Source organism: Suricata suricatta, chromosome 9 (genome assembly GCF_006229205.1).
Source record: "Suricata suricatta isolate VVHF042 chromosome 9, meerkat_22Aug2017_6uvM2_HiC, whole genome shotgun sequence".
NCBI lineage: Eukaryota > Metazoa > Chordata > Mammalia > Carnivora > Herpestidae > Suricata > Suricata suricatta.
The window spans coordinates 122,753,823-122,764,335 of NC_043708.1; the positions used below are offsets into that span (position 1 = coordinate 122,753,823).

The 10,513-nt window shown below is 44.6% G+C and overlaps 1 protein-coding gene across 3 annotated transcripts in view; it reads left to right on the plus strand.

Moving 5' to 3' along the window:
• The first annotated feature begins 500 nt into the window (after nt 1-500).
• LYSMD4 (LysM domain containing 4) overlaps nt 501-10,513 on the plus strand; it is a 16,849-nt gene continuing 6,836 nt past the window's right edge. The window contains exons 1-3 of one of the 3 annotated variants that reach the window (XM_029952497.1): nt 501-552; nt 1,975-2,261; nt 2,834-2,860. In XM_029952497.1, the coding sequence (XP_029808357.1) occupies nt 1,983-2,261; nt 2,834-2,845 (291 nt within the window). In that variant the 5' untranslated portion in view covers nt 501-552; nt 1,975-1,982 and the 3' untranslated portion in view covers nt 2,846-2,860. Of the gene's footprint in view, nt 553-1,696; nt 1,737-1,974; nt 2,262-2,833; nt 2,861-10,513 lie in introns of those variants that run through there. The other 2 variants (XM_029952498.1, XM_029952499.1) reach the window with 2 other exon arrangements.

Here is a 10,513-nt window from a genome sequence, read left to right on the forward strand (position 1 = left end):
TGTCGTGGTTCGGTGTTTTACTTTGGTGGACTTTTCTGTCTTGTGAGCGGAGCGGGGCAAACTCCTCCTGTGGTGGTAAGGGCGCACAGTGTGGAGCCCGGGGTCCTTCCAGCCAGAGCCAGAGCAGCCGCTTCGCAGCGGGAAGCCTCAGCAGGGGACACCCGCTCTTCCGGGAATCCAGCCCCCCGTGACACACCACTGACACACGAGCATCTTCTACAGGTGAGAAAACTGAGGCTCAGCAGAGGACTGAGAGAGGGAGGTAAGGGGGTCTTACAGCCTACGGCCAGGGCAAAACCTACAGCTGGCAAGAGCCGGTGCCCCGGTGGCAGGCAGACGGGCGGAACTAGAGTCGCGTTGGACAGCTGGAGCCCCGCCCCCGGGCGCCGCTTCCGGTACAGACTTAGCAGCTCAACTCGGCTCATTCCAGAGCCCGCGCAGCGCTGATTTCATTGGCTGCCTCGCCGTCCCCGCCCCCTGGAGACCTGCTGATTTTCGCAGCCAATGAGTGGGGACGGCGGTGGCGAGTCTCGGGGGATCCCGGGCGCTGAGGTACCGGGGTGTGCAGGAGGGGCCGCGGTCCTGGGAGGGGGCTGGCCGGACCCTCAGCGGCGCGGCGGCTTAGCCCGACTGGTCGGCTCGGGGGTGGCCGTCACCGACGGTGGCTGGCTGGAGGTTGTTGGGGTTGGAGGGCAGAGGTCGGAGGTCGTGCCTTTGTGGAATGTTGGGGTCCCGCCCACATAAGCCTAGGAGCTGGTCGCGCCTCGTTTTGTTTTTGTCAGCGCCGGTTGGGGGACGGCCCTCCTGGCAGGGAAGGCGCTCTGAGAGAAACTGAGGCCAGTGCGCCTCGCAGGCCCCGAGCTCTGACGGAGAGGCCAGCCCGCCCTCGAGCGCCCGCCGCCTCCCTCCTCCGGGCCGGCCTGCGGGTCGGTAGGGTGCGGGTTGGTGGGGGTGGGGGGACCACCGGCTGTCCCTGAAGGCGCCGCCCCCCTGGGCTCTGATGCCAGTTCTTTCGGAGGCTGTCATGCCCCGTGTTTGAGATTTCGTGTCTAGAACCTCACTCGGACAGTTTGGAGAGGGTAAAGCGGATAGTGTGGCTTTGGCACTTGGCAGGGAGATGAAAATAAAAACCTGACGTGGGATGTCATGAAGACCTGCGAGAACCTGGACGAATTTCTCAGTTGGACAAGATTTTCCTCCCCCAGGTTGTCCCGCATACTGTGTAATTCAAGCTTCCGGCACTTGAATCAGTATTTTATTCTCCTAGATCTCATAAGCAAAAACCCTTAGTCCTGACCTTCGTGGTGAGGGTATTTTGGAATGGGTAAAGTCATGAGCAAGAATTGTTTTGTCCAAAGTTCCGAGTTAAGATTCACGGAGCAGGAAAGTGGGAACAGCCCTTCCCTCTCCTTGCGGGGATCCTGGTAGCTTCTTTGCTCCTCTGACACCCAAAGGAAATGGATTTCTTTATCTGTGTGGGTTTTGGGGAGATAGCTGTGGATAAGGAATAAGAGGGAAAAAGGGGTTCTCTTCCTTTTATTTGTTTATTTATTTTTATTTTTGAGAGAAACAGGGCACGAGCGGGGAAGGGGCAGAGAGAGCGGGAGAGACAGAATCAAAGCAGCCCCAGGCTCCGAGCGGGCAGCACAGAGCCTGACGCGGGGCTCGAACTCGTGAACCGCGAGATCATCATGACCTGAACTGAAGTCGGCCGCTCAGCTGACTGAGCCATCCAGGTGCCCCGGGATTCTTTTCATTTTTCATTTTCTATGCAAAAAGTGCGCAATCTGTCACCCACCCCCGATCTGAGCTAGCGTAAAACACATTCCTTTTAGCACAGACCGTATCTGTTGAGTGTTTACAGTGACGGGGGACAGGAGGAATCTCTCTAACAGTAAGTCCCTCACCTGTACTGTGGCAGCAAGAGGAATGAATGTGCCTTGTGTGGAATTAACCCTGAGGTTTGGTTTTCAGTTAAGAAAATGAGGCAGAAGGAAGTGGTAACCAAGACCTTCCAGGGCCCAGCCATTGTGTGTAGGACTCCGACCAGCCATGTTTACATGTTTGAGAACGGTGGTGGGGACTCGGACTCCTCCGAGGAAGAGTCCCACCGCGTGGCTCTGCGGCCCCGGGGCAAGGAGCGCCGGAAGGAGGGTGCCCCCCACCCTCACCAGCCAGGAGCGGGGGACGTGGTGCTGCTTCAGCGGGAGCTGGCCCAGGAGGACAGCCTCAACAAGCTGGCTCTTCAGTATGGCTGCAAAGTAAGAAACCCTCCGGGGGAAGGTGGCTCCTGTGGATTTCCAGGAACAGAGGATCTCCCTGAAGGGTGGGGGGCCCTTGCTGCCCCTTCCTGACCCCCTACCCTCACCTCCATCCCAGGAGGGGCTTCGAGAGGCCTGTGGTAGCAGTAGAGGACTCTTCCATCTAGCCGAGATGGAAGGCAGGTGGAAGCACTTTCAGTTCTGAACCTTGGGGTCCTGCAGATTGAGGGTTAGGAACCTCAGCTGTTGGGGCTGGTCGCTCTCTGCAGAGCACTTCTCTCCCTGTCCCTGCACACAATTTCACAAACCTTTCTTTGATTTTTTTTTTTTTCTTTTAAGCATATTTTGTTTAAGACTTACCAGGGTCAAAGATGCCACACAGAATTTTGTTTGGAAGACTTGCTTTTTTTTTTTTTTTTTTTTGGCCACTTCTGTTTTTCTGACCCTTTCTGGCTGGTCGCAGCTTAGTGGATTGGTCACGCTTTACACTCTCTTTTTTAGAACTGCATGATCTAGCCTGTGTACGCTGTGTATCTGTATAACCCTGTTTCTCTCTTTAATTATGTTTTTAGCATTCAGAGTGATTAACGTGGCAAAGTAAGTAGGAAAGTATTTATAGAATTGCTGCATTTTCTCCTAGATTGAAAACTTTATTTTATTTTGCTAATAACACTGTGTTGCAACTCCTCTAAGGCCGTCTAACCAACTTATTTTAAAAATCATTTCCTCCTTGAAGTGTCTTGTCATTTATGTAACAAGGTTCAAATGGCTAAACACATTGTATAGGATGTTGTGGTATTTCCCAGAAGAAATAAACAGGCTGGTCTCCTAGGGACACATGGTCGTCTTTCAATTGTACTGAGATTTATTTTTGACTCATTAATGAGCGTCTGGTAGGCATACTGTATGGCTTATTGAACATGGGCTGCAAATGAATCCTATCCTACAAACATCTGAGTGGATGTGTGAGCTTCTTAGAATAGTGATGCTTAATAAAGCCATGGAGACCATATATAGAATGCCTCCAATACATAGTTTTCCTGTGAAAGTAAATACATTTTGGTGCTCGTTTAGCTTATTAAGAGCAAAGACAAAAAGGTCTCCAGCACGTTATACTTTAGTTTTAGGACATTGTAAATTAAACATGTCCACCACCCCAGTTCAACTAGATGATAAAAACAGTTGCTCAGTGAGTAAAATCATGGAGACGGTTGATGTGAATAAGGTGCTGTCTAAAGATCTGTTGGCCATAGTTAAAGTGGACTTAGGAGTTAAAACCTTAAAGTCTATCTCTATCAGTAAATTCCAAACTTTAGCTTGAGGGAGGGTTTATCTTTGACTTACATTTTGCACCACCCGTCCCTCAAGATTTGATTATGAAAGGAGTTTGTCACGGACTTGGTTACTTTGTGAAACTCACAGTGCTGTCCCTTTCTCCTGGAGTCCTGATATTGAAACAGGAGATTTCAATCCATACTTTTCAACTTGGTTTGTGTGTTATAAAATCCTCAAAGTGAATTAACTCTAGATTGCTTTTATTTAAGAAAATAAGTTTATATACCATAAACTACTTCTGGGCATGAAAACATGGTAGAATCATGAGGACATAACCTCTTAAAACAAAATTACAGTTAAAGTCGGTTCTCGGTGACTGTCAGGCTGGCTGAGGTTTGGTGTGGTGATTGCTAATGGCGAGATCCCCAGCAGCTTAAACACCACTACTGTCCCCAATGGCTCGATGACAGTGAGTGCAGTTCCAGGGCAAGCCCCCAGATTAGCTTTTCCGGTGCCAACTGTCCCCTCTTCAGCCAGCCAGTTCAGTCAGACCACCCAGGCAGGGAACTAGTCATTGTTGTTCCTAAGGAATCAGGCCAGTTCTAGCACTTGACCTCCTAATGTGCATCACCTGCTGTCGGCCACAGCCGAGGGGGCCACACATCCTTTTCTGTGACACACAGATGCGTTTCAGGAAACACCGTTGTGTTCTCCGTAACCTGCACCCTGGGGAGTCGGCTCACAGAATCCAAGGCTGTGGGAGCCAAACACCAGCACCCTCAGCCTCCTACATCCAGAAGTTACGACAAGGGGAAAACCGACACGTGGCAGGAGCTGCTTCTTGAAGGTGTGTAGTGGACCGGCACTGCGTGGATGTGTTGGAACACCAAGTCGGAATTGTTCGGAAGTTCAAGAGCGGCATTGGACCTTCAATGTGGGAGCCTCCAGGGTCAGCTTTGGTCACTTGGCTGTTTGCAGTGCCCCCTGCCTGCTGTGAAGGAATGACTGTGACAAATGGTGTTCTTTGTCTCCCTGGCAAAGGTGCTGTCCGGTGGCATTGACCGGTAACAGTTATAACAGGCCCTGTTTCATATATGCCCCACCAGTTAGCCTTTTTAAGGCGGTGTCCCTTCTAGAATCAAAAACACCCTAAACCCAAATTGCTTAATATTGAGTAAATGGCAGCTCTGTTCCTTGTACTTCCAGAGCTAACTTAGTGACACACAGGCCTGTTCTGAGCTGCTGTGTGGTGTGTCCAGCACGTCTTTGCTGGAACACTTGGGGCTGTTGCCCAGTTTCACCTGGGGTGTATCTGCACTGCAGTGGCTACCCGGAAGCCCTGAGTTAGCATCCTTGGAAGGATTGTTGCTGCCAGTGTCTGGAGCAGAGTACATGCAGAGAGAAAGATCAGTACCTGTCACCAAGGTCCCAACGTGTGACGCTTCTGAGGCTGAACAGTCACCAGTCCAGTGTTGCTGAGAGCAGCAGCTCCTGTGTGAACCTGGAAGGGGAGGTACAGGGAGGACGGGTGTGCTTCCTGCTTCCTTGACTCTGAGGAACGCTAGAGCCATTGCACTAGAAAGGGGCTCAGTGTTCTTTTCTAGGCAAATACGCTCTCTGTAGTGCAGCTCAGCATGTTAAAAGACCAACCACTTAATGGAGGGCCTCACAGTGACCCATGCTGGGGAGGCCATAAAAAGAGGGCCCAGGTACCCATCAGCCTGAGGTTTTCCCATCTCTTCTACACGGCAGCTTTCGTGCCCAATGTGGAGGCTCAAGAGGGGCATGGGTCAGCCTCTGAGGCCTTGCAGGTGCAGCAGGGGTGCATGGGGTGAGGGCCCAGAGCCTGCGTGGTCAGAACCTATCTCGGTCCCTTGGAAGAACAGAAAGGGGCTTATGTGGCTGGTGGCTTAACCCTGGAGAAGCTTGCCACCAGCGAGGAGGACACGCTGCACAGATGTGGAGCTTTAAGTGTGGTTTATGTCATTTGACACCTCAGACCTAGAGATAAATTGACAAGATTTCACCGTGAAAGAGGAGGGAAGTGTAGCAGAAAATACTTGAGATGGGCTTCTAATTGCTCTCCTCTCAGCTGTGAGAAAAGCAGTTTGCCCTGGGTTCAAATTGTAAATTTAAAGTATCTTCAAAGTGAAATGTTCTCTTCAAAATGGTCTTCAGGATACAATGAGCTTGTGAATCTTTGCTCCAGGAAATGTTTTGATCACGTGAATGCCCTTGCAGCCAAACGTCTGTGCTCACTGTGCCCCTGGAGGCCACGGGTTTCTCAAACGTGTCACCGTTAACTTTACCAGGCAGAGCTCAGAGTCCCAGGGGAAAATGGCTTTTGCCAGGCAAAGAATAATTATCTGTATCCTTTACTTCTTTTTAAATGGAATAAAATAATTTCTTCTGTGAAGGAAAATTGATTCCTCTTTTTTTTAATTTGGGCGGTGGTGATTCAGAAGATGTGCAGCAATGTTGGAGACGATGGAGGTGACTGTGTCTGTGGGGTGAGGGCTGCCCAGGGCTTGTGTTGAAGGTTTTCCCAGCAGGTGAAGCACAGAAGTGGTGAACCAGTGCAGTCTCACCAGCTGGTCTGCATAATGTGCTTTAGAGTGGCTTTATTAGGTACAAGACCCCATGAAGCTCATTTTCTACACATTTTGCAACACTTTTAGTGTGTTGGGAGTTACTATTTTAAAGAAACAGATTTGATAGGTAGTCTTCAGTCCTTTTGATTAAACAATCGGACCCAACACTGTGGGCATCTAGGGAATCTACATCATCAGGCAAACGATGCTCCCATTTTACTCGGGGGCAACAAGACTAAGCCGAAGTCTCGGGGTCTCCAAGCAGGACTGCCCAGCTGAGGCCAGGTCACAGTCCTTCCTCGGGAATGTAGTTCTTTAAACTTTCTCTGTAAATAGTGAAATCTGCCCGGGGTTAAGGGAGAATGATAAAGGTCCTTTATTTCTCTTCATCTGCATCAGCATTTATGATTTCTTGTCTTTTTGATGATAGCTATTCTAACAGACATGGAGTGGTATTGTCGTTTTGATTTGCATCTCCCCAATGATTAGTGATATTGAGGACTTTTAAAAAAATTTTTTTATGTCTTTTATTTATTTTTGAGAGACAGAGACAGCGCGAGCAGGGGAGGGTCAGAGAGAGAGAGGGAGACACAGAATCCGAAGCAGGCTCCAGGCTCTGAGCTAGCTCTCAGCACAGAGCCTGACGTGGGGCTCGAACGCACGAACTGTGAGATCATGACCTGAGCCGAAGCCGGCTGCTTAACCAACTGAGCCACCCAGGCGCCCCGAGGACCTTTTCATGTACCTGTTGGCCATTTGTATAACTAATTTAGGAAAATGTCTATTCAGTTCCCCTTTTTAATTGTCATATATTTGTAAATATTATATACTTAAATATATTTTGCTAGTGAGTTGTGTGAGTTCTTTGCGTATTTTGGCTATTAACTCCTTATTGGATATATGGCTTGCAAATATTTTTTCTCATTCTATAGGTTGTCCTTTCATTTTGTTGATTTTTTTTCTTTTGCTGTGCAGAAGCTTTTTAGTTTAATATAGTCCCACTTATTTATTTTTGCTTCTATTGCTTGTGCCTTTGATATCATATCCAGAAAATCAGTGCAAGACCATTGTCAAGGAGCTTACCACCTATGTTTTCCTCTAGGAGTTTTATGGATTCTGATCTTACATTCAAGTCTTTAATCCATTTTGAGTTAATTTTTATGAGTGGAACAAGATAGGGGTCTACTTTCATTCTTTTACATGTAAATACCCAGTTTCTCAGCACCATTTAGTGAGGAGACTTTTCACTATTGGGCATTCTTGGCTTCTCAAATATTACTTGATTGTCTATACAAAGGTGTATTTCTGGATTCTTGCTTCTGTTCTGTTGGTCTGTATCTGTTTTCATGCCTTTACCATACTGTTTTAATTACTATTGCTTTATAATGTAGCTTGAAATCAGGAAGTGTGATGCCCCTGCTTTGTGCTTCTTTCTCAGGATTCCTTTGGCTATTCAGTCTTCTGTGCTTCCATATAAATTTTAGGATTTTTTTTCCTTCCATAAAATTGTCATTGGAATCTTGATAGGGATAGTATTGAATCTATAGATGGCTTTGAATAATATGGAAATGTAAACTATTAAATCTTTCAACTCATGAACACAGGATACCTTTCTGTTTATTTTTATCTTATGTTTCTTTCATCAGTGTCTTGTGTTAAGTGTAGAGATCTTTCACCTTCTTGGTTGAATTTATTCTTTAATTGTTTTTAATGTTATTGTAAGTGGGATAATTTTATTTCTTTTCATAGAATTGCTTGTCAGTCTATAAATATACTACCATATGTTAATTTTGTATCCTGGGACTTTACTGAATTCACTGATTAGATCTAACAGTTTTTTTTATAGAGTCTTTAGGATTATATATATATAGTCATTTTATATATATATATATATATATATATATATATATATATATATATATATAGTCATGTATAGTCATGTCATCTACAAATAGAGACAGTTTTACTTGTTTTTTTTCCAGTTTCATGCTTTTTTTTTTTCTTCCCTTCTCTGATTGCTAGAGCTAGAGCTTCCTGTACTATGTTGAATAAGGGTAGCAAGAGTGGGCATCCTTGTTTTGTTCCTGATCTTAGAGAAAAAGCTTTCGCCCTTTTATCACTAGGCATCATGTTAGCTGTGGGCTTGTCAGATATGCCCTTGATCATGCTGAGTTACATTCCTTCTATACCTAAATTGTTAAGAGTTTGTATCATGAACGGATGTTGAATTTTGTCAAATGTTTTTCCTCTGTCTATTGAGATGATCATATGATTTTTATCCTTCATTTTATTTAATAAGGTGTATCACATTGATTGATTTGCATATGTTGAACCACCTTCCATACCTGAAATAAATCCCACTTGATCCCTATAATGTGCTGTTAAATTTGGCTCCATAGTATTTTATTGAGAATTTTTGCACCCATATTCATAGGGATATTGGCTTGTATAGTGTCCTTTTCTGGCTTTGGTTTCAGGTAATGCTGGCCTTGTACAGTAAGCTTGGAAATGCTCCCTCATTGATTTTTTTTTTTCAAGTTTGAGAAGGATTGGTGTTAATTTTTTAAATGTTTTGTAAAATTCACTCTGAGCTACCTGGTCCTTGGGTTTTTCTTCCTTGGCAGATTTTTACTGATTCAATCTCTTTATTAGTAATTGGTTAGTTCAAATTTTCTGTTTCTCCTGATTCGGTGTTAGTATGTTATATGTTTTTAATTTTTTTCCATTTTATTCTAGGTTGTCTGGTTTGTTGGTGTAGTTGTTCATAGTAGTCTCTTATGATCCTTTGTATATTTGTGGGATCAGTTGTAAGGTCTCCTTTTTTTATAATTTTGTTGATTTGGATCGTTTCTTTTTTCCTTGCTTAGTCTAGCTAAAGGTATGTCAGTTTGGTTTATTTTTTCAAAGAACCAGCTCTTAGTTTGTTGATCTTTAAAAAATTTTTCCTGTTCTTTAATTTCATTTATCAGCTCTAATCTTTGTTTCCTTCTTTCTGCTAACTTTGGACTTAATTTGTTGTTCTTTTTCTGGTTTCTTAAAATGTAGAGTTAGGTTGTTTATTTAAGATCTTTTATTCCTTTTTAAAAATTTTTTCTTAATGTTTTTTATTTATTTTTGAGACACAGAGATAGCACGAGCAGGGGAGGGTCAGAGAGAGAGAGGGAGATAGAGAATCTGAAGCAGGCTCCAGGCTCTGAGCTAGTGGTCAGCACAGAGCCCGATGCAGGGCTCGAACCCACGAACCGTGAGATCATGACCTGAGCCAAAGCCGGACGCTTAACCAACTGAGCCACCCAGGCGCCCCGAAGATCTTTTATTTCTTAATGTAGGTGTTTATTGCTATGAATTTTCTTCTTAGAACTGATTTTGCAGTTGTATCCCATGAGTTTTGATATGTTGTATTTCCATTTTAGTTTGTTGCAAGATACTTTTTTTTATTCTCCCCTTTAATTCTGTCTTTGATCCATTCATTGTTCAGGTGAGTGGCCATGTATCCACAGATTTTCCATTTTTCTTATTACTGACTTCAGTTTCATACCATTGTGTTCTGAGAAGATACTTGATATGATTTCAGTCTTCTTGAATTTGCTTAGACTTATTTTGTGGCCTAACATATGGTCTATCCCAGAAGATGTTCCATGCATGCTCGACAAGAATGTATATTCTGCTGTTATAGGATAATAACGTTATGTAAATGTTGTTAAGTTCCATTTGGTCTAAAGTGTAGTTCAAATTCACTATTTTTTTTTAAATTGATTCTCTGGGGGGCGCCTGCGTGGTTCAGTGGGTTAAGCATCCGGCTTCGGCTCAGGTCATGATCTCATGGTTTGTGGGTTCAAGCCCCGTGTCGGGCTCTGTGCTGACAGCTAGCTCAGAGCATGAAGCCTGCTTTGGATTCTGTGTCTCCGTCTCTCTCTGTCTCTCCCCTGCTCACCCCGTGTCTCTGTCTCTCAAAAATAAAGAAAAAACACACACAAAAAAGAAAAAATTTAAACTGATTCTCTGGATGATCTATAATTATTGAAAGTGAAATATTAAAGTCTCCAACTATTGTGTTACTGTTCTGTTTCTCCTTTTATCTTGTTTTTGCTTTGTATATTCAGATGCTTCAGTGTTGGGTGCATAAATATTTACCATTTTATGTCTTTTTAATGGATTGGCCCCTTTATCATTATGTAATGACCTTCTATGTCTCTTACCATTTTTAAAGTTTATTTTATCTAGTCTAAGTACAGTTACCCTTGTTGTTTTTGTTGGTTACTGTTTTTTTATGTATCTTTTATTCACTTTTTTTAAAGTAGTTTATTGTCAAATTGGTTTCCATACAACACCCAGTGCTCTTCCCCACAAGTGCCCTCCTCCATCACCACCACCGCTTTCCCCCCC